The sequence below is a fragment of the Magnolia sinica genome, chromosome 4 (genome assembly GCF_029962835.1).
Source record: "Magnolia sinica isolate HGM2019 chromosome 4, MsV1, whole genome shotgun sequence".
In the NCBI taxonomy this organism is placed as follows: domain Eukaryota; kingdom Viridiplantae; phylum Streptophyta; class Magnoliopsida; order Magnoliales; family Magnoliaceae; genus Magnolia; species Magnolia sinica.
This window is the reverse complement of record NC_080576.1, coordinates 1,850,066-1,874,400: the sequence shown is the minus strand read 5'-3', so window position 1 is coordinate 1,874,400 and position 24,335 is coordinate 1,850,066. Positions and strand designations below refer to the sequence as shown.

The 24,335-nt window shown below is 40.3% G+C and overlaps 1 protein-coding gene and 1 long non-coding RNA gene across 2 annotated transcripts; one reads left to right on the top strand and one right to left on the bottom strand.

Moving 5' to 3' along the window:
- Positions 1-178: 178 nt before the first annotated feature.
- LOC131242114 (uncharacterized) lies at positions 179-4,602 on the bottom strand. Its single transcript, XR_009169506.1, has 5 exons — positions 3,790-4,602; positions 3,585-3,672; positions 3,349-3,415; positions 2,220-2,553; positions 179-1,340 (listed from the first exon to the last, which is right to left on the bottom strand). It is a non-coding gene; the product is annotated as an uncharacterized LOC131242114 (long non-coding RNA).
- Positions 4,603-9,266: 4,664 nt separating this feature from the next.
- On the top strand, positions 9,267-9,905 carry LOC131242113 (14 kDa proline-rich protein DC2.15-like). The gene has a single exon (XM_058240536.1). It carries the CDS (start codon positions 9,352-9,354, stop codon positions 9,724-9,726), a length of 375 nt encoding a protein of 124 aa, XP_058096519.1. The 5' UTR covers positions 9,267-9,351; the 3' UTR covers positions 9,727-9,905.
- Positions 9,906-24,335: the final 14,430 nt, after the last annotated feature.

The following is a 24,335-nucleotide window of genomic DNA, read 5'->3' as shown; positions in this document are numbered from 1 at the left end:
TTTGAAATAGTATGAAATCATGCCTAAAACATTTATAAGCACTTGTTAGGGCCCACTTGAGTTTTCACTACACCAAAATCTCTATTCAGGAATGGTTGAGATTTTGGTGTAGTGAAAGCATAAATGCCACAGCACAGTGTTGCATTATGTTGACATTCTCAAATATGGTAATTTTCAAAACATTGTTTGGCTTCAGACATCTTGCGTAATGAGGCTCTGTTGCATTCAGTGTTTCCATTAAGGATTGTAATTGTAGCTGCAGTAATTAGATCATGATAGCATCAGCAATCATCTTGTCACTTAAAACTACACTTGCCGATTGGGCACACCAAAAACCAAATTCCAAAAATATGATCTCCACACTTTCAACTTAGGCCTATGAATCAGTGCAGTTGCCACTCTTTGAAACAGGCTGGCTACCTAGAAAACTAGTGTAAAAAATTCAATGGTCAAGCTGTTTAAAACACAGCCTAACCAGAGTGACTTCTTAATTTGATTGAAGATGAAAAAGGAAAAAAGTAAAAAAGAAAAAAGAAGAGCAATTCAGAGTCATATCATGTTATGGAATTATCAAAAAGGGCTCATGAATGAATAAAGTTAATCCTGAGTAATTTAGCAATTTTCCTAGAAAATGCAGTTTAGAAAAATTAGTGCAGCCAAAAAGATAAGACAAATTCTTTCTTAGGCCAAAATAATGTGGGAATAAAAGTTTGAGTTATCAAAATATTTTTCTAGTTCAATATTAAACTACAATGATATTTTTACAATAAACGAGACTATGTTTTTCAAAATAGCAACTATTAGAAACTTTTCAATAAGGATCTAAGATGTCTCGGTTATCAACAAACTCTATGTTGCTCCCAATCAATTTCCTCTTTTTTTTTTTTGTACTCTTCCTGCTCCATCTTAAACACATGCTGAAAAAGTACAGAATACATACATATTATATGTAACAAAAAAAAGTTAATTGTGACCTGCACATATATGGTACAAAATGATGCCTTACGTGGTGGAAATGTTGTTGCAGTTTCTCATTTGTGAAGTTAATACAGAACTGCCCAAAATTGCATGGTATGAAACATTGAAAATTAACTAGCACAATTATGGTTATTAAAAATAAAAAAGAGACAGGCAGAAGTGGTGTTTTAAGCATTGGATTAATTGTTTTGCTTTTGAATGGGTTATCTGTTGGTCTTAAAGCTTTTGAAACCATAGATGTCAAGGACAATCAGAGACTTTTGAGTTTGGATCTTGACCAATTGAGCAATTAATTGTATCCACGAGCCTGTAGTAAAATGCTAAGCTCTTTAATATGTGTCAAACTTGAAAGCTAAGCTCTCCTGAAAACAAAGGAAGAAATATCAAATCTGAGCAAAAAATTCCAAAATGAAAATGCTCCATTTGAATTCATCATTGCAAATAACAGTAATAACAATGTAAAATTGTTAAACAAGTAATCTCATTTTCTTGGCAAATTCAAAGGTACTAACATGTTAGTTATGAAGATGGACCTTCAAAATGAAGAAGTTACAAAACTTCCACACTGGCATGAAGTGTTGTTCACTTAGCTTGCGAATCTCGTCTTTGTATAGTTGAACACGTCTATCCAATGTATTCCTGATGGATTCCGCTGTTGTTATATGCTGGTGGTGAATTTGGGATTTTGAATTCTTGCAAGTGTGGCCATGGTTCAGTGATTGAGACTGTTGTTATCTGCTGGTGGTGCGTGCCTTAAAATTCATTGAGAATACTGGCCACTAATATGTAGATATTTTTATGCGTTGTTCCTTGGTTTTCTGTATTGAATTGAACTATAATTCCTAATCCCACTTCAATGGATTAGCTCCTAATGCATTCAGTTTTCCAATGCGTTTCGCTTGAGTGACAATTATGCAGCCTCATTATGAAAAGGTTGCCAGGCTTTTCAATGGACCTGATGCAGTGCATCCTGTGCATTGGAGGTATGTTGGTTTTGGTTTCAGAATGAAAATGTTATTTTATCAAGAGCCATTATTAATGGATTTATAAGTTAAAAAGTCATTTTGAGAACAATACTCTGCCCATCACATAGGCCTTTATCCCACCAAGTTGGGGTCGGCTTTCAAATGCAGTTTGTAAAAATTCTATGATTGGCTGCTCGCCATCCACCAACCTTCCCAAACAAAATAGAATGAAGTATTTAATAAGAAGCTAAGAAAATGAAGATACTGTATCCATACTTTTACATCAGTTAATTTGTCGCTGTCCTTTACTTGTATCTCTTGCTTTGAAGCTTTCTGATTCCGACTTATATTCGTTGCAGCAGTTTCTTTGCCAACTCCCACTACTCTACTGAATTTGCTAGGAGCTGTGATCTGCTTAGATTTTGTAGCAACTTTTTTCCTTTCGCGGATCTGCCGCATTACATGACCACAAAGGTTTTCTAGGCCTGGACGAATGGAGAACCTGCTACATACAGAAAATGCATTGTATGATGATTCCACACCTATGAACTCTATATTGAGGAATTATGTGATCTTGAGCTTTAGCAAATGTATAATTTGTTGCCATTTCCTGCCAAATCAAACACAACATTCTTAGAACAAACCAAAATTTTCAGTCAGAAGGAGAATAGTTAAGAGGCTAGAAATCCATCTTCACATGTTGACTTGAGCCTAAGGTCGATGATTCCACACCTATGAACTCTATGTAGAGGAATTATGAGATCTTGAGCTTTAGCAAATGTATAATTTGTTGCCATTTATTGCCAAATCAAACACCATTTTTAGAACAAACCAAAATTTTCGGTCAGAAGGACAATAGTTAAGATAGGCTAGAAATCCATCTTCACATGTTGACTTGAGCCTAAGGTCGAGGGAGGGAGGGACATTACCACAACAGGAATAGATTTCAAGCATATTCCAGAATGTGGACTAATTGCATTCTGGAATATGTTGAAAACAACATTGAAAAAATAATTATGGCCACTCATTTTTGGCATACAGTAGTCAGTAAGGGTTACGTCAATTCTGCAGTCCTGCACAACACCTATTCATTAAGTTTAGCTGATGTCCTCCACTAAATTGACATGATCCAACCTATGTTTGATTTGGCCTCGTCTTCTACAGCCATCCACTTTTGAAGCCATGGATGGGATGGTTACAAATTTACAATTGCTGAAAAGTGTTTCATTAGAATCATAAGCAAACCATGATAGGACCTAACAATAGATGTATCAATTTGTTGATTGGACTTAATTTTTGCCAATTTACATCTTTGGCCATGTCACAAATGAATCACTTTAATCCTTCCAAAAAGAAAAAAAATAAATAAAAATGAAATGAATCACCTTAAATAAAATAAAAATACCTTATATGCTGAAAGGTGATAAATAACCACACCCATAAAATAATCGTTATGTTTCTCCAACTCATCACTGAACATGTAAAGAAGATAATAATAATTATAGGGATGAACAGAAATTCTAATTGGTGAAACAAGATAGCATAGAAGCATATGACAGTATGAGAACAAAATATAAAACCAGGATGCATATAAGATCATCTGCTTTTAGGGCTAAACCTATGTATGGATTGGACAAGTACCTATGTGATATGGTGGCACCTTTGTTGTGTCATGATTTGTCCCACCATGGATATCTGGCTTCATGGTCAGATGATTTGGACAGTCTGGCTAATTTGCACCAACAGAGATAGCTGTCAGTCCAAAAATACTTAACAGGGCCAATACATTTTTTTTTCTTTTCTTTTGCCAAGCAATGGATGTCCCACTTGAAAGGAATTTGATTACATTCTGTTTGCATTTGCAATGCGCGAAATGGAGATTTCTGATACTGTTAGCCATAACAAAGCATTTTCCTGTTTAACCTCAGGCCATGATGAATGTTCATTTCTCACCAACAACTCCATATCTGTTTCTACTGCATCACTCATAGCACATATGGACAGCAGGGTTAAAACAACATTTTTATACAAACACTTTCTAAAATTTCTAAGTGGGATGGGAAGTTCTTAAAAGAAACCAAAAAACAAAAAACAAAAAACAAAAAAAAAAAAGAAAAAAAAAAAAAGAAAAGAAGAAGAAGAAGAAAGAAAGATCATAATGCATACTGCAGAGTGCAGACATCCAAATGCTATTTTGGGCAGACGAAAAACCAATGTATCAGACCATCCAAACACTAAATCAAAGATCATCAAACATGCTAGCAATTATGAACATTGACAAGCCTGCACATATTACAAAAATGAATAAAGTGGGACTGCATCACATCACTGCCAATATTATCAAGTTGCAAAATAAATTCAATTGAATGTTAAAGATACAACAGCAATGGCCATCCAAAAATCTACATATCATTCATACACATAAGAAAAATGTCCAGAAATGCTTCAAAGAAATGAATTATTAAAACTGAAATTGCACATCATTCGGTTCAACTTTTAAGACTATCATGGAGAAACTAAAAAATAAAACCCAATCAGAAATTGGAAAGGTCCCAGATGAGAACTCTGTCAGTATTAGTTGCACAGAAACTGTGTGGCATTTTTTCTACAGATTGATGCTTCAATTAACACCAAAACTAACAGATTTTAAGAAATATATGGAGAAACTTCTGGAGCCACATACCGGCCTGTTCATAAAACAAAAAATATATTTATTGAGAAACAATTGCAGCTGATGAAAAAATCAAACTGGCCAACTGCATTGCAGATTAGATAGACTCGAAATAAATAGAACTGGATAAGTGAATGCAGGTGGGTATCAAAATCAGTATGCAGGGGATGCTAACTAACTATTTGAGTGATGCATCTGGCTTTGGCTTTTAAGAAACATTGCATATATGAAGTCTTAGACTATTGAAAGCTTCCAAATCACAGTGTAGCCTAATGCTCATTTGATTCATCTCCCAAGCATCGGATCACTGTCCAATGTTATCAGATACAGTACCTCCTAAACCATTCAAACTGAGATCCTCCAGATTTGATCAACCTAAAGTTCATATCAATGACTCAAAATACATGGAACAAACATATTCAAGGATAACAAAAACTAAAGAAAGTAAGAGCTGATTTAATAAAATGGAATGAAATTCACTTTGGTAGACTTGAAAATAAATTAATGGATCTCTAATACCATATAAATCATATTTGTTGGATTTCAAGCTTCCACCTAGAACTCGAGATCCTACCTGGAGTGGATATATCTCCTTCAGGGATGGATTCTTAACTAAAAATCTGCTCCGGCAACAATCCCATGCTAGTTGGATTATTCTTGATCAAAGGTGGAGAAAGAAAATGTCTGATTCGAGGGCTGCATTTGTAGCTTAAGAAATGCTGTGTTGTGGCATTCAATGAGGTAAGAACTAGTTCTTGAAGGTTGTAACAAATTGCATTTGCTATTACAGAAAAACAGGCTTAAAATATACAAATTACCATATTCTCAGTCTAGCTAGCTATGAACTTGTGTGCCTGAATTTGTTAGACAGGCTGCAACATACCTTGTATAGCTAGCATACTTTATATAGTTGGTTTTCCCATAGGTAGATGATTCTGATTTTATTTCCTTCCTTGTATAGATGCTGTAATCTCTATATATTCAACCCCTTTGGGTTGTCTCAAATACACAAAAGCTTTCAGCTCCTCTCAGTTTACAGAATTCACCCCATTCTAGAAATTCCGAAGTGGAATGCAATCTGGCAAGTATTGCAACTATTGTAGACAGATGCAGCATATGGTTATAAGTGTGGAAACAGAGAAGATGCTTTCCCTATCTTGAATTTATTTGGGTAGAGTAGAATAGTCCTTTTTTCCATCTGGATTTGGACACAGGAGCTATGCAATGTTGGGAATTCTTCTTACCCTGTTACAGTGTGAGTTTATCTGTAGGGCCTAAGTGGGTCCACTTGTGATCCATGGTGGATTGCACATCGCTCTATTGTCGCACTGATTGGATGATCAAAGCCATTCAAATGAGAACCTGCAGAATGAGCTTTAAGACCCTTTTTTACTTGTATGAACGTTGTATCCAGTCATGGCTATTTTGGGTAATGTGCAATCCAAGGTGGAGTTATTCCTATCTGACCGTCTTTGTCGATCATAGATGGGGTTATGTAGGCCCCACATAGGAATCCCACTGTAATGAGGTAAGGAGAATTGGTACTGAATCATAGGTGTTGGATACAGACATTTTCGCTAGCGACGACAATGTTACAGACACTTTTGATCAAAACACCTGCGTTTACGGGGTCTTGATCATCCCTACCGTCGGCACGACGCCAGTGCAAGCTTTTGGTGATTGTCCCATAGTTTGCAATGCAGGCAGCTCAACCTGGGACTCACCGAGTTAACACAGCCACACCATAGACAACAATTGAGAGCGGATATCCACCCCTTGAAACTTTCGAAATTGTGTATAAGAGCCCACTGAGATGTGGTTTAGAAATCCAGATCATCCATTGTGTGTCCCACTTAGATGACGGGTCACACCAAGTTTCAGCCACATCCAAAACTCAGGTGGGCCCTAGCAAGTGCTTTTATGTTTTAGGTATGATTTCACACTATTGCAAATAGTATGGCCCACTTGAGTTCCGAATATGGCTGATTTTTTAATATCTGATAGCCTAGCGGGGACCCACCAAATGCACGGTGTGGATGTTTGATACGCATCATCGTGGGGCTCACACTGCTCGACCTCATAGTACCATTTCCCTCTACACACAATGTGTATATATGTATAAGTGTGTGTGCGTGTGAAAACTAATAAAATGTGGTTTATTAGGAATTGCATAAAATGAGATCCTATTTCACTAGTTGTGAAATCATCTCAAATTTCTAGTGGACTTTGAGATATATAAATTTGAGCTTGAAATGCGTGACTTTATTCTTTGAAATTGGTGATGGCATGAATTACTGCTCTGCAATTCTTAGAAAAAACTATAGAAAATTTCAAAAGATCACCTTTTTAGTTTGCATGCCTCTTTGGATTCGTGGAAACTGTAAGTCAATATTGAAAACTAAACTCACATTAGAGAAAAGGGAAATGTACGGAAAAGAATGTGTTAACTTGTTTGTGTTGGCACACCTGATTTTCATGGAAATATTAAGAGGTCAAAAGCTAAAGAGCAAGAGCTGTCTCTCATACATGTGGTAATATATATTTAATAACATTTTCTTTTGAGGAAATGGAAATTACTATTTGTTGAGGAAAACCAAGAAAGTAGAAATCAAATTCTGTATATAGATTTGTTTTTCCGAACAAGGTAAAATGCTACATTCGTGGAAATTGATTTCATTCCATGGTTTTCCAAAGGAAAATCCATGAATCCTCCGGGGTTGATGGACATGTGAATTTGTTAATCTTTACATTACATTAGTGAAAGATTATCCAAGATTTACTTCAAAAGTGTCTGTGGTATATGAAATTACCCCATCCACACAACCATTACAGTCAGTTATTGGAAAAATTCTGGCAGTCTATAGACCATATTCGGCTGCAACTGGTGCAAGGTGTGGCCCTGACTCACAGAAAATCACGAGTAGGAAGTACTGAGTGATGAGAGTGTGACATCATGCAAGACAGAAAAGTGCATGTTCAATTACGACCTGTCATCAACCAGCAATGATCCATGTGCATGACCTGGACAAAAGATCCAAGGGCCCATATCTATCACAAGCTTATAATTCACCAATGCACGGACAAAAGATCCAAGGCCCCATCTATCACAAGCTTATAATTCACGAATGCATGGACAAAAGATCCAAGGGCCCATCTATCCCAAGCTTATAATTTACCAATGCATGGACAAAAGATCCAAGGGCCTATTTATTACAATCTTCTACAGTTACACTACAAGACAGGTTTCATCATACATGGGATGGTAACAGGACTCACGTGAAGATAGATAAAAAGAGAGGTTTTCGGCATGTGCTAATGTGGCATGTGGGTGCATGATCTGGGCCGTCCATCAGCCGGGCCTGCCTGTGCAAGAACTAGCCGAAAACCGTCTGTCTCACTGTCAGGTGGGTCCTCTTTTTTCTTGTCCATGTACTTTTCTAATGCATATGGCCCACTTGATGAGTAGATCAGCCTATTCTCTGGTCCAGACCATGTGCAGAGAGGACCCTATTTGAAGAATGGCCCAGATCTCTTCTTCACTCTGCCTTCACGCTGGCATCCACTGGTACTAATCCATGTGCAAGGGAATCACGCATAGATCACAAAAGATTTCGGGGTCCTTTCCACCAAATTATTATAATTCATGCCAGGGGACCGGATTCTGCAAAACAAGTGCAACCTGCAACTTAATGGGTAAGGCCCATCATGTTGTGCACATGAGATCCAGTCCGTCCATCATGTGCATCCCCTCATGTTCGTATTGCCCAAAATCAGACTGATCCAAAACTCAGGCAGACCACACCACCAGTAACAGTTGAAATGGGGATGCCCACCACTCAAAACCTTCTAGGCCCACTTGTTTTTTTTTTCATACACAATCCAATCCGTTTAGAAGATAAGCCTCACCAGGGTGGATGTATGAGCAAAACATCAGGCGATTCCAAGAGTCTGGTTGCCCACATCATGTGATTTTATAGATGTCAGGCCTGATTTTAGAGGTGTGGCGCACCTGAGTTTCCGATCGGCCTAATATTTGGGCTCCAAGGAGAAAATGTTGGGTGCACATGACATACAGGTTGGATTTCATGCACATATCATGTGAGGCTCTATGCATTGCGCTGTATGTTAAGCTTAACCTACAAAGCTTTGTAGAGGATCCGGCCTCCGTATAATTCTATAATTGTATGAGCAGGCAGATATCACACGAAAGCATACAGGCTCCCCCTTCGAAAACCTACAAAACTCCAACTGCAGGCTGCAGCATGTTTTCACCATGTCCTTCCTCCATCCCTCTCATACTCACAGCGTCCACCTCACATACACTAGGTTTGCTAGCTTCACAAGCCCTCCCTCTACACGCAGCTGCTCATGCCAACATGGCATATCTTCGTGACATCCGAGCCGTGTATCGGGTAGGATATATAGTATAGATCATGTGTCCCAAAATTCATGCCAGCCAACTACTAGCGAAGCTGTACACGAATGAACTCAATGGACGGTCTGGAGAAACTTGCAAATCTGTGAATGACCTAATATCTGAACAGTTCGCATTATGGATAGATGATCTACAGCGCGAGTGACACCTGATATATGGTTTGGATGGAATACATGTGTATCATGTTGGCACGTGTGGCTGCGTGTAGAGGTGCATGTGGATAGGTGCGTGTGGGGGAAGTAGGAAACCACATTACAAAAGGCAACCTCCCTAGACCAGTTCTACTACAACAAGGGAAGCCAATGGCTAGGAAGACCCATGCAACATGGTGCATCCTCTTTCTCCTCTCCATTGCATCTCTTTCTAGTGCTTGCGACACATGCAAGTTCCCACCCAAAGGTTTTCCAGCTAATCCATTTTGCCCCAGGGATACACTGAAACTGGGTGTATGTGCCGATCTGCTAGGAGGCTCGGTGGCCACCGTGATCGGGACCCCACCTCGTAGCAAGTGTTGCACGGTGCTAGATGGGCTGGTCGATCTCGAGGCTGCCGCCTGCCTTTGTACTGCCATCAAGGCCAATGTGCTCGGCGTGGTCAACCTCAACGTGCCGGTTGCACTCAGCTTGTTGGTTAGCGCGTGTGGGAAGAAGATACCAGATGGGTTCAAGTGTATCTAGGATGTCGAATCTCAGCCTCTGATCTCCCCTTCTTCTGTTATGTCCATCTCAAGATCTTGTTTGTTTTTTTTTTTCTTTTTGGTGTGGTTAGAGTTGCATGCGAAAGTGTTGATGTTGTAATTCCGTTTGCTTCAAGAAGGTATGGTAGTTATTGCTCGGATGTTGTTCGAGGTTTGATACGGTGCATATCCAAGATATTGTAATACATAGGGAGGGCCTGTGGGGGCCACCATGATATCCGTATGACATCCACTCCGTCCATCAGTTTTGCTAGCTCGGGTTAAGATGCGAACCCAAAATGATGCTGATTCATAACTCAAGTGGGCCACACCACATGAAAGAGTGATTTTTGGGTTAAAAAACTGAAGTGGGATACCTACACCACATGAAAGAGTGGGGATGAAACACGCATTCGTTGAAACGTTCTTAACTATTGGCACAGTGGTTTCTATTACCATGTTTAAAAGACTGGACAATCCGGATTGATTCTTTGGGTCCTGAGTTGAGTCACTCGGGAGACTGAACGAGTTAGACAGGAGTGTTCCCAGTCCTAAAACCAAGAGCGGATTGGGTGAGACTCCTGTCTCTCCCAATACGGTGCGGCCCTTACTGTTGGGCCTAACTTGATGTATGTATTCTGTATCCATGCCGTTCATCCGTTTTTACAAGGGCATTAACCCAAAAGTAAAGTAGATTCAATTATCAGGTAAACCATACCATAGGAAACAGTTGTGATTGGCCATTAATAGGCCAAAAAAGTTTTGGATCAAGCTGATATTTGTCCTTTCCTTTCATCCAGGCTTATGTGACCTTATCAACATATTGGATGGAAAATAAACACCATGCAAAAATTAGAAGTTTTTAATGGTAGGGTGTTCCATCACCACTATTTCCTATGGTATGGTCCACCTCATTTTTGTTATGATGCTCTAAAATGATTTGGGAAAACGGATGGATGGCGTCGATACAGAATACATAAGTTAAGGTGGGCCCCACTGTAAGGGCGCATCCTCTTCGGTGAATCCGGGGGTCCTTACTCTTGCTCGGGTGGTTAGAGGTGGGCAACTTAGGCCCGATCCAGTAGATCCGACCTGACCAAACCCGACTCGGTACAGTTCCGAACAGAACCGACGGTCTGATTGGGCCTGATCGATTTTAATGGTCCAGATCCGAAAATATTTTGAATCGAGTTCGGATAGCACTGTATCAGAATAGATCCGGTCCGAATACCCGAACCAAATGGGTCCGAACAGACTCGACCCGGTTTTGACGTCGGGTATACAATAAATATTAGCTTGATCAAAAACTTTTATAGCCTCCAGAACGGTTTTAATTGTAACACCTGGTCCATTCGGTACTATTTTCCATGCATATGTGCATGATGATTGATGTCCTTAGCTAGACATAGATTGACCGTTCATAATACACACCCAACTGACCAGAACCCCAAGACCTTGAAACCTATCTCATATCGACCGCCCCATTGCCGCGATCGTGGAGGTACCACCCGTGCGTCGGAATGATACTTCGTTAGTGAGATACGCTGTGAAGAATAATAAGTGTATCATGTGCGCATGGCACCATGTATTTCATTCCACACATGTGCACAACACATGTCAAGCACACATGTACATGCCACACATGGGTGAGAGAATCTCTACCCATGTGTGTGATGTCACATACCCATACCTCCCATCTCTCATGTGCTCCCCAAAGTCAACATCTCTCCATGCCACACCTCATGTATGACATCATCAAACCATGCCATCCCATGCTTCTTTAATCCACCATTAATTACAAATCATGAGTTAATTATCAAAATTATAGCCTAAGCTAATATTAATCACATTAGCCTAACTTAACCAAAAGTTTATCCATTTCTCTATAAATACACCTCCACCCCTTAGCCTTTCACCATTTTTCTACAATTAGAGAGAGAGAGAGAGAGAGAGAGAGGATTGATCTTGGTGGGCCATCAATCACATCCCTTATCCATCTCAACCATTAATTTCATCTCAACCATCCATCTAATTCATCAAGGTGAGTACACCCACCCTACTCATTCTTATTTTATTTTGTTGTGTTTATGTATGGTAGAGATGATGTTAATGATGATGTGATTAATGGTGTGGATGATGAAGATAGTATGATTGATGGTGAAGATAATTGCAATAATGATGATGATGCTATTAATGGTGGGGATGCATAGGAGAAAACATATAAAATTAATTTATTATAGAGTTCATGTGGGACCCATTGATAGTGAGCCCCACCAAAATGTTTGTATGGCATCCAAATCACCCATCCATTGGCCCATTGGGCTGGCCAAACTCACACACACTTACACGTATAAAAAAGAAGAGAGAGACACTTCCAGCCATTTGATTTAAAGGGGCAGGGGTTGTGGGTCCCCAACGGGCCCCACACGTGATGTATGTATTTAATCCACGTTGTCCATTTAATTTCTCAGCTCATTTTAGCCATGGAGCTGAAAAATGAAGACAATCCAAATCTTAGGTGGCCCACACCATCTAAACTAATGTGTAGACATGGCTAAAGCATATAAAAGCACTTGCTGGGCCCCACCTGAAATTTGGATGCATCTGAAACTTGGATTGAACGCTCCACCACGTGGGACACACACAACATATGGACTAGATCGTCCTGTTGTGGGCCCCGTATATGAGAAACAAAAAAAAAAAAACAAACCAAAAAAAAACACTCACGCTGCTGCTGCAACGTCTCTATTACGCTGGAAGAAAATGGGCCCCACCACAGGCCCTACCTTGATGTATATTGAACATCAGTACCGTGCATTTGATGGGTCCCCTCTTAAAAATGGGTCACGCCAAAAATTAACCGTACAAAGAACCTAGGTGGCCCACACCATCTAAAATAATGTGCAGACATGGCTAAAACATATAAAAACACTTGCTGGGCCCCATCTGAAATTTGGATGCATCTGAAACTTGGACCGTCCCCTCCATCAAGTGGGACACACACAATAGATGGACTGGATCATCCTTTTGTGGGCCCCATATATGAAAAATTTAAAAAAAAAAAAAAAAAAAACACAACAGCAGTGACGCTGTTGCTGCCAGCGTCTGACGCTGGAAGGATGTGGGCCTCACCACAGGCCCCACCTTGATGTATGTCGAACATCGACTTGTGCATTTGATGGGTCCCATTTAAAAATGGGTCACCCCAAAATTCAGCCATACAAAGTCAAGTGGCCCACACCATAAAAATAAATATTAATAATAAATAATAATTACAAAAAGATTTGGATCTGATCACGAGGTATGTGTTATATCCAAACCGTCCATCCATTTGGCAATTTTTTCTTAAGCCTTCAAAAAAAAAAAAAAAAAGAGATAGATTTAACTATCAAGTGGGCCACACTACAAAAGTGGCGGGGATTGAACATAAACCATTGGAACCCTTTTGGGTTAGAAATTTTGGAGCAGTATGAAATTTGTTTTTCCCCTTAATTCAGGTCTTTGTGACCTTATGAACAGATTGGATGGAAAATAAACGGTATGGTGGGCCCTGTAAATTGTTTAGTGGTGAAATCATTATCTCCACTACTGTTTGTGGTGAGGTCCAGATAATCTTCGGATATGATTCATTTTTGGATGATGCTATAAAATGATCTCAAAAAAATAATAAAAAATAAAAATAAAAATAGGTGAATTGTGTATATGCAATAAATACATCTCTTTGCACCCATGTAACCTTGATCTCCTTAACCGTCTGTACAACTCGAAGCTCGAGTATGTAAATCACCTGTTAGGTCCACTTGAAATTTGGATGTATTTGAAACTTGGTCTGACCCCTCAACCAAGTGGGACACACATAATGGATGGGCTGGATTTATGAACCACACCTCTGTGGGCCCAACAAATAATTATGAATATTTAAGGGAGGGTAACCCTCTCAACTTGTGTGTGGTATGACCCACTTTGATGTAGGTGTTATGCCACTTAATCCACCATGGTTATGACATGATTTATATTTAAGATCCTCATCGTTTATCTATTTTATCAACTTTTTGACGATATGTTACCAAGACTTAGGCCCATCCAATGATTAGATAGTCGTACGTTATGAAATAATGCAAATTAAACTCTCATCATTGAAAATTCATTATGAGCCATCCTGACGATGTATTAGATATCGACCCATATACCGGGTTTCCTTTAAGCCATTATCCCACAGAACAGTCAATCCAACCTGAATTGGACCATACAATACAAGGCTGTGAGGATAAGTACTTAACTATTGAATTCAACTTAAGGCCACCATGGTGTATCTATTTAATCCATGCAGACCATCCACTTCCTCATATCATTTTAGGACTTGGACTAAAATAATCAAAGCAGACCTAAGTCGTAGGTGGGTCACACACAACTCAACCTCATGGGAAATCCCCATGGATTCTACTGCATAGGACCCATTATGAATTCCATTGATATGTGAGCCTAAGAATGTTAAGGCCCATTTTGAGTGAACGCCATGTGGACCCATCAGTGATAGCCTTGTTTAGGCTAACCATTGAGCCTCTTCGATAAGAGTTTGTAATTTTCATGTGTGGAATGTATGATGAACTGGTATTGTAATTTTTGAAGTAATGATGATTAATCCTTTAAATGGGCTGATTGTGGACATCCCTTGATCACTTGGCACTTTGGTTAGAGTGCGGCCCCAAGTAATAAGATCATGATACTTGTGTTTAAACTCTTAAAAACATGTTTAATTATAACAAATATATAAACTCTAGTGGTGTGAGGGTGTGATATTACCTGTTTGGCCCATTGATCATGTGGGTATTTGATGTATGTATAGCCACCTAATCATAGGCAATGGTGGAGTACATGTAGTATACGTAGTCATCTAATTGTATGAATGTGAAATACGTACAAGGCCACCTAACCGTATGAAATCAAGTGGCATTGATGACCATTCAACAATGTAGATTTGTACTTATCGACATAGATACCACCACTTGAATCACACATGACCAAGTTATACACTAAACCGAATATGATTTAGGGTTATATTACCCAAGCTAATGCTATCAAGATCCTGGATTTTTATACAATGTGATCTTTAAACTATAAATGGCATGATGAAATGTGGCTCTCGGCCCTTAACCAGGTGACACCGAATATGAGTCATTATCTATGTGACGTGCGAAGTGGTTGTAGTATAGGACTTATCATAATTGGTGTAGCCATGTATTCGTGGCTTATGGGCAAGGCCCATTGAGATATATTTCCGGTCCATATGATGAAGCTCATTGTGATGTATTTTCGGCCTATGTGCTGCGGCCCATAGTGATGTGTATTAGGCCCAGGTAGGTGGTCTACCTGTGAAATAGATTTGAGGCCACTTGCAATGTATTCGAGGCCCATGAGCGAAGCCCAATGTGATGTAATTGAGACTCATGGGCGTGGCTAATTGAGATATATTTTAGGCCCATGGGTTGTGGCTCATTGTGATGTATTTGAGGCCCGCGTGTAGGGCTCACCTCTTGAGTATTTGAAGCCCATGGGTCGTACAGCCTGATGTGGTGTATTCATGGCCCATGAGTGAGGCCCAATGCGATGAATGTGCGGCCCTTGTGTGAGACCCGAAGTGATGTATCTGAGGACCGATGTGGTGTGATTTCACCATGATGTATGTATTGATATTTATGTGGGTCATTCCTTGGGGACAATGTTGGTTAAATGTCCACATTGTCGAAGCCGATTATTGAGGCCGGTTATTGATACTGATTATGAGTATGTGACAGCACAGCATTATCATACATGCCCATACGCATCATCTGCATGTTTGTCATGAGATGTGGTTGACCATTGCATACGTCGTTGGACAGATTGTTATGAGACTCCCTGATAGGTGGAGGTTATCTCACATGAGTGCACGGTATGCGCAGGATTGATGCATGACTGTATTGTATAACTCATCCATCTTGCATTGTGTGCCCTAGCAACATCAGGGCCGTAGCCTCCACAGGGCATATCGTGGATGGCCGGATGGGACACCGAAATATTTGGTTCTAGCATACGGCGCCATAGATGTCCCCGGGTGAAAATCCCTAAACCTCCGAGGCCGGGAGACGCCCAACGTCGAGACCGAGTGGATACATGAGCGCCCGAGTGCCGAATACCGAGGAGGCCGCGTCTCCCACCGTGTCGTGGTCGGTTGGGAGGGGTGTGGCCTTACCCGCCCGAGGGTAGGGGCATTACTAGGCCGAGTTTGACCAGCTCGTGAATGGGTCCGCTATCGACGTGCGGATAGGTATTGGGACTATTGGCCGGGCGGATAGTGAGGTTTCTTACGCTCACTTGGTGTGAGGCCCAGGAAAGAGCAGTGTCATTTGGAGTGTACTAAACCCCGGTGATGATCCCAGATGTACGTATCGATATGTGGACTTATTGAGCAGGAGTTGCATACTCATTCATTCATTCATTTACTATTCACTCGGGCTGGTGGTGCGCAACTATCTGTTGTGTGTACCTTCGCAATGGCCAAGATTTCGGTTGGGGCGCGCGACTAACCTGAGATCAGGAGTTTACCACATTGAGTCTGACTATCCAAATTAGGTATGGGACTATTTTGGATAGAAGTCCCTTGTGATAGACCCCATAGTCTGCGATACTACGTACCACCATCCCGACTTCACTCTAGCATAGTCATTTCATTCGCACCACATATTGTGTTGCATCCTCGACATCTGATATTTGACTCTTTATAACTCCTCATTTACATGCTGATTTATATTGCGTACTCTGATATTGTATGACTCATGGACTTGTCAGTATTTTCGATATTGTATAATTACGGCATGACAATATGATGATGATGACGTGATTACGGATGCATGTAATATGGTTATGGCTATGGTATGATTTCCTTGTAGTACATTTATCTTGCCTGCTTGTAGGACACACTGCACACACGTGTGTACTCACTAGGCTTTTTGGCCTAAGCCTCCTATTTCCCATTTTTTCAGGGTTGGAGTAGCTTGGAAGACTTAGCTTTCTCGATGCATTGCATTTATTCTTCGATTTGGCAATGTTGACGTTGCGTATATTTTGTAAAGCATTATACTTATAACCATCGGGACTTATGATGGAGAGTGTTGCTTGGTAGTTTGATCATGGATCTTCATGCTCAGGTATTACTATGTATATAAAAAAAAAATAATTCAGTCAAAAATCTTCCTTGTAGTGCGCCAAACTCGGGACTTGGTGTATGGAAGTCGAGTGATGGATTCAGGGCATTACAGAAGTTGTCCGTCTCGGGTTTGGGGCGTGACAGAAGATGGTATCAGAGCATAAGATTTGAGATCAATTACAAGCAAGGTCTGCAAGTGGAAAACATAGAGGAACTTAAACTAGGTCTCCTAGTGTCGTTGATCGAAAACCTAGATGCTGTTAGTACCCCTGATTTGTATGAATCTAGAGACATGAATTTAAGATTCCCGGTTTGAGAACCTAGTTAAAACAGGATCCTTTATTTGAGAATGTAGAGGCTATACCTATCACCCAGGCATGAGGGAATAGCTGTGAGCAATACCTCTAGTGTTTGATGGATGATTGCTTGATAAATTTGGTGATGTATGTTTGGATTCTATGTTGTGAGTTTGATATTGTGCTTAGAACTAGAAATTTCGAGGACGAAATTTTTATTAGGGGGGTAGATTGTAACACCTGGTCCATTCGGTACTATTTTCCATGCATATGTGCATGATGATTGATGTCCTTAGCTAGACATAGATTGACCGTTCATAATACACACCCAACTGACCAGAACCCCAAGACCTTGAAACCTATCTCATATCGACCGCCCCATCGCCGCGATCGTGGAGGTACCACCCGTGCGTCGGAATGATACTTCGTTAGTGAGATACGCCGTGAAGAATAATAAGTGTATCATGTGCGCATGGCACCATGTATTTCATTCCACACATGTGCACAACACATGTCAAGCACACATGTACATGCCACACATGGGTGAGAGAATCTCTACCCATGTGTGTGATGTCACATACCCATACCTCCCATCTCTCATGTGCTCCCCAAAGTCAACATCTCTCCATGCCACACCTCATGTATGACATCATCAAACCATGCCATCCCATGCTTCTTTAATCCACCATTAATTACAAATCATGAGTTAATTATCAAAATTATAGCCTAAGCTAATATTAATCACATTAGCCTAACTTAACCAAAAGTTTATCCATTTCTCTATAAATACACCTCCACCCCTTAGCCTTTCACCATTTTTCTACAATTAGAGAGAGAGAGAGAGAGAGAGAGAGAGAGGATTGATCTTGGTGGGCCATCAATCACATCCCTTCCATCCATCTCAACCATTAATTTCATCTCAACCATCCATCTAATTCATCAAGGTGAGTACACCCACCCTACTCATTCTTATTTTATTTTGTTGTGTTTATGTATGGTAGAGATGATGTTAATGATGATGTGATTAATGGTGTGGATGATGAAGATAGTATGATTGATGGTGAAGATAATTGCAATAATGATGATGATGCTATTAATGGTGGGGATGCATAGGAGAAAACATATAAAATTAATTTATTATAGAGTTCATGTGGGACCCATTGATAGTGAGCCCCACCAAAATGTTTGTATGGCATCCAAATCACCCATCCATTGGCCCATTGGGCTGGCCAAACTCACACACACTTACACGTATAAAAAAAGAAGAGAGAGACACTTCCAGCCATTTGATTTAAAGGGGCAGGGGTTGTGGGTCCCCAACGGGCCCCACACGTGATGTATGTATTTAATCCACGTTGTCCATTTAATTTCTCAGCTCATTTTAGCCATGGAGCTGAAAAATGAAGACAATCCAAATCTTAGGTGGCCCACACCATCTAAACTAATGTGTAGACATGGCTAAAGCATATAAAAGCACTTGCTGGGCCCCATCTGAAATTTGGATGCATCTGAAACTTGGATTGAACGCTCCACCACGTGGGACACACACAACATATGGACTAGATCGTCCTGTTGTGGGCCCCATATATGAGAAACAAAAAAAAAAACAAACAAAAAAAAACACTCACGCTGCTGCTGCAACGTCTCTATTATGCTGGAAGAAAATGGGCCCCACCACAGGCCCTACCTTGATGTATATTGAACATCAGTACCGTGCATTTGATGGGTCCCCTCTTAAAAATGGGTCACGCCAAAAATTAACCGTACAAAGAACCTAGGTGGCCCACACCATCTAAAATAATGTGCAGACATGGCTAAAACATATAAAAGCACTTGCTGGGCCCCATCTGAAATTTGGATGCATCTGAAACTTGGACCGTCCCCTCCATCAAGTGGGACACACACAATAGATGGACTGGATCATCCTTTTGTGGGCCCCATATATGAAAAATAAAAAAAAATAAAAAAAATAAAAAAAACACAACAGCAGTGACGCTGTTGCTGCCAGCGTCTGACGCTGGAAGGATGTGGGCCTCACCACAGGCCCCACCTTGATGTATGTCGAACATCAGCACTGTGCATTTGATGGGTCCCATTTAAAAATGGGTCACCCCCAAATTTCAGCCGTACACAGAACTCAGGCGGCCCACACCATAAAAATAAATATTAATAATAAATAATAATTACAAAAAAAAGATTTGGATCAATCTGATCACGAGGTATGTGTTATATCCAAACCGTCCATCCATTTGGCAAGTTTGTCTTAAGGCTAGAAAAAAAAAAAAAAGAAGAGAGATTTAACTATCAAGTGGGCCACACTACAAAAGTGGCGGGGATTGAACATAAACCATTGGAACCCTTTTGGGTTAGAAATTTTGGAGCAGTATGAAATTTGTTTTTCCCCTTAATTCAGGTCTTTGTGACCTTATGAACAGATTGGATGGAAAATAAACGGTATGGTGGGCCCTGTAAATTGTTTAGTGGTGAAATCATTATCACTACTGTTTGTGGTGAGGTCCAGATAATCTTCGGATATGATTCATTTTTGGATGATACTATAAAATGATCTCAAAAAAATAATAAAAAATAAAAAATAAAAATAGGTGAATTGTGTATATGCAATAAATACATCTCTTTGCACCCATGTAACCTTGATCTCCTTAACTGTCTGTACAACTCGAAGCTCGAGTATGTAAATTACCTGTTAGGTCCACCTGAAATTTGGATGTATTTGAAACTTGGTCTGACCCCTCAACCAAGTGGGACACACATAATGGATGGGCTGGATTTATGAACCACACCTCTGTGGGCCCAACAAATAATTATGAATATTTAAGGGAGGGTAACCCTCTCAACTTGTGTGTGGTATGACCCACTTTGATGTCGGTGTTATGCCACTTAATCCACCATGGTTATGACATGATTTATATTTAAGATCCTCATCGTTTATCTATTTTATCAACTTTTTTGACGATATGTTACCAAGACTTAGGCCCATCCAATGATTAGATAGTCGTACGTTATGAAATAATGCAAATTAAACTCTCATCATTGAAAATTCATTATGAGCCATCCTGACGATGTATTAGATATCGACCCATATACCGGGTTTCCTTTAAGCCATTATCCCACAGAACAGTCAATCCAACCTGAATTGGACCATACAATACAAGGCTGTGAGGATAAGTACTTAACTATTGAATTCAACTTAAGGCCACCATGGTGTATCTATTTAATCCATGTAGACCATCCACTTCCTCATATCATTTTAGGACTTGGACTAAAATAATCAAAGCAGACCTAAGTCGTAGGTGGGTCACACACAACTCAACCTCATGGGAAATCCCCATGGACTCTACTGCATAGGACCCATTATGAATTCCATTGATATGTGAGCCTAAGAATGTTAAGGCCCATTTTGAGTGAACGCCATGTGGACCCATCAGTGATAGCCTTGTTTGGGCTAACCATTGAGCCTCTTCGATAAGAGTTTGTAATTTTCATGTGTGGAATGTATGATGAACTGGTATTGTAATTTTTGAAGTAATGATGATTAATCCTTTAAATGGGCTGATTGTGGACATCCCTTGATCACTTGGCACTTTGGTTAGAGTGCGGCCCCAAGTATAAGATCATGATACTTGTGTTTAAACTCTTAAAAACATGTTTAATTATAACAAATATATAAACTCTAGTGGTGTGAGGGTGTGATATTACCTGTTTGGCCCATTGATCATGTGGGTATTTGATGTATGTATAGCCACCTAATCATAGGCAATGGTGGAGTACATGTAGTATACGTAGTCATCTAATTGTATGAATGTGAAATACGTACAAGGCCACCTAACCGTATGAAATCAAGTGGCATTGATGACCATTCAACAATGTAGATTTGTACTTATCGACATAGATACCACCACTTGAATCACACATGACCAAGTTGTACACTAAACCGAATATGATTTAGGGTTATATTACCCAAGCTAATGCTATCAAGATCCTGGATTTTTATACAATGTGATCTTTAAACTATAAATGGTATGATGAAATGTGGCTCTTGGCCCTTAACCAGGTGATACCGAATATGAGTCATTATCTATGTGACGTGCGAAGTGGTTGTAGTATAAGACTTATCATAATTGGTGTAGCCATGTATTCGTGGCCTATGGGCAAGGCCCATTGAGATATATTTCCGGTCCATATGATGAAGCTCATTGTGATGTATTTTCGGCCTATGTGATGCGGCCCATAGTGATGTGTATTAGGCCCAGGTAGGTGGTCTACCTGTGAAATAGATTTGAGGCCACTTGCAATGTATTCGAGGCCCATGAGCGAAGCCCAATGTGATGTAATTGAGACTCATGGGCGTGGCTAATTGAGATATATTTTAGGCCCATGGGTTGTGGCTCATTGTGATGTATTTGAGGCCCGCGTGTAGGGCTCACCTCTTGAGTATTTGAAGCCCATGGGTCGTACAGCCTGATGTGGTGTATTCATGGCCCATGAGTGAGGCCCAATGCGATGAATGTGCGGCCCTTGTGTGAGACCCGAAGTGATGTATCTGAGGACCGATGTGGTGTGATTTCACCATGATGTATGTATTGATATTTATGTGGGTCATTCCTTGGGGACAATGTTGGTTAAATGTCCACATTGTCGAAGCCGATTGTTGAGGCCGGTTATTGATATGATTGTGAGTACGTGATAATATAGCATCATGACACATGCCTATACGCATCATTTGCATGTTTGTTATGAGATGTGGTTGACCATTGCATATGTCATGGGGCAGGTCGTTATGAGATTCCCTGATAAGTGGAGATTATCTCACATGAGTGCACGATATGCGCATGATTGATGAATGACTAGATTGTATGACTCATACATCTTACATTGTGTGTTGTAATTACTGTACATCCTAGCGACATTAGGGTCGTGGCCTTCACATGCATGTCGTGAATGGTCAGATGGGACACCGAAAATATTTGGTTCTAACATATGGGCGCCATAGATGTCCTTGGGTGAAAATTCCTAAACCTCCGTGGCCAGGAGACGTCCCAACGTTGAGACCAAGTGGATATATATGAGCGCATGAGGGTTGTATATCAGTAAGCCGCGTCTCCCACTGTGTCGTGGTCGGTTGGGAAAGGGTGTGACCTTACTCGCCTGAGTGAGGGGGCAATATGTAGGTTGAGTTTGACCAGCTCGAGGTATAGGTCTGCTATTGACGTAGGATAGGTATTGGCGGACTATTGGCCGGCGGATAGTGAGGTTTCTTACGCTCACTTGGTCTGTGCCGCTAGGAGAGAGACAGTGTCATTTGGAGTGTACTAAACCCTGATGATCCCAGAGATGAACCTGGGTACGATATGTGGACTTATTGAGCGGGAGTTGCATACTCATTCATTCATTCATTTACTATTCACTCTGGGTGGTGGTGCGCAACTATCTCATTATGTGTACCTTCGCAATGGCCAAGATTTCGGTTGGGGCGCGACTAACCTGATCGGGAATTTACCACATTGAGTCCGACTATCCAAATTAGGTATGGGACTATTTTGGATAGAAGTCCTTTGATTGACCCCATAGTCTGCGATACTACGTACCACCATCCCGACTTCACTCCAACGATAGTCATTTCATTCGCACCACATATTGTGTTGCATCCTCGACATCTGATATTTGACTCTTTATAACTCTTCATTTACATGCTGATTTATATTGCGTACTCTGATATTGTATGACTCATGGACTTGTCAGTATTTTCGATATTGTATAATTACGGCATGGCAATATGATGATGATGACGTGATTACGGATGCATGTAATATGGTTATGGCTATGGCTATGGTATGATTTCCTTGTAGTACATTTATCTTGCTTGCTTGTAGGACACACTGCACACACGTGTGTACTCACTAGGCTTTTTGGCCTAAGCCTCCTATTTCCCATTTTTTTTCAGGGTTGGAGTAGCTTGGAAGACTTAGCTTTCTCGATGCATTGCATTTATTCTTCGATTTGGCAATGTTGACGTTGCGTATATTTTGTAAAGTATTATACTTATAACCATCGGGACTTATGATGGAGAGTGTTGCTTGGTAGTTTGATCATGGATCTTCATGCTCAGGTATTACTATGTATATATAAAAAAAAAAAAATCAGTCAAAAATCTTCCTTGTGGTGCGCCAAACTCGGGACTTGGTGTATGGAAGTCGAGTGCCGAATTCGGGGCATCACGAAAACTGTCCGTCCCCGGGTTTGGGGCGTGACATTAATGGTCAACGTTCACTCAACACTGTTTCCTACAATGTGGTCCACTTGAGATTTCTATGTACCTCATTTTTATTCTCATAACATAAAATGATCTATAAAAATAGATGGAGGGCATGGATGAAACACATACATCATGGTGGGGGCACCGACCACGGGCCATTTGCGGGTGGTAGGGGATTAGGCGAGTAGGCAGTAGCCCATCCGTCAGTACGTGCTCCTCGAGCTCCGTGCGTCCTCAAGCTCCGAGTTGTACGAACAGTTCAAAGGAGATCAAAGTTATATGGCCCCCACAATGATGTATTTATTATATCTACCGTTCATATACTTTTAGAGATCATTATAGGACATTATCCAAAAAATGAATAATATTAAAAGATTATCTCGACCACACCACAAATAGCAGCAGAGAATGATTTTCGCTGTTAAACAATTCGTGTGGTCTACTTGATAGTTAGATCTATCTTATTTTTCATCTCAAGCCTTAATACGAGGTCACCAAATGGATGTACGGTTTGGATATAACACATACCCCATGATTAAACCCACACAACTCACTAATATTGATACAAAATCAAAACCGTGCATGTGCTTGCGTGAAAAAGTATTGCAATTTCTTACCGTGCACGTAAAGTAACGGCTAGTGAAAACCTGAATATGCATGTGAAAAGCTCTTTCAGAGCCATGTAGGGCCCACCTTGATGTATATGTTTTATCTAAGCCGTTCATCCATTTTGACATATCAATTTAGGCGTTGAGCAAAAAAATAGCATATATTAAAGGTTGAAGTGGATCACATTATATGAAAAGTTAATTAAATTCACACATATCCGAATCGTACCCAACTCGATCCGACTCGGT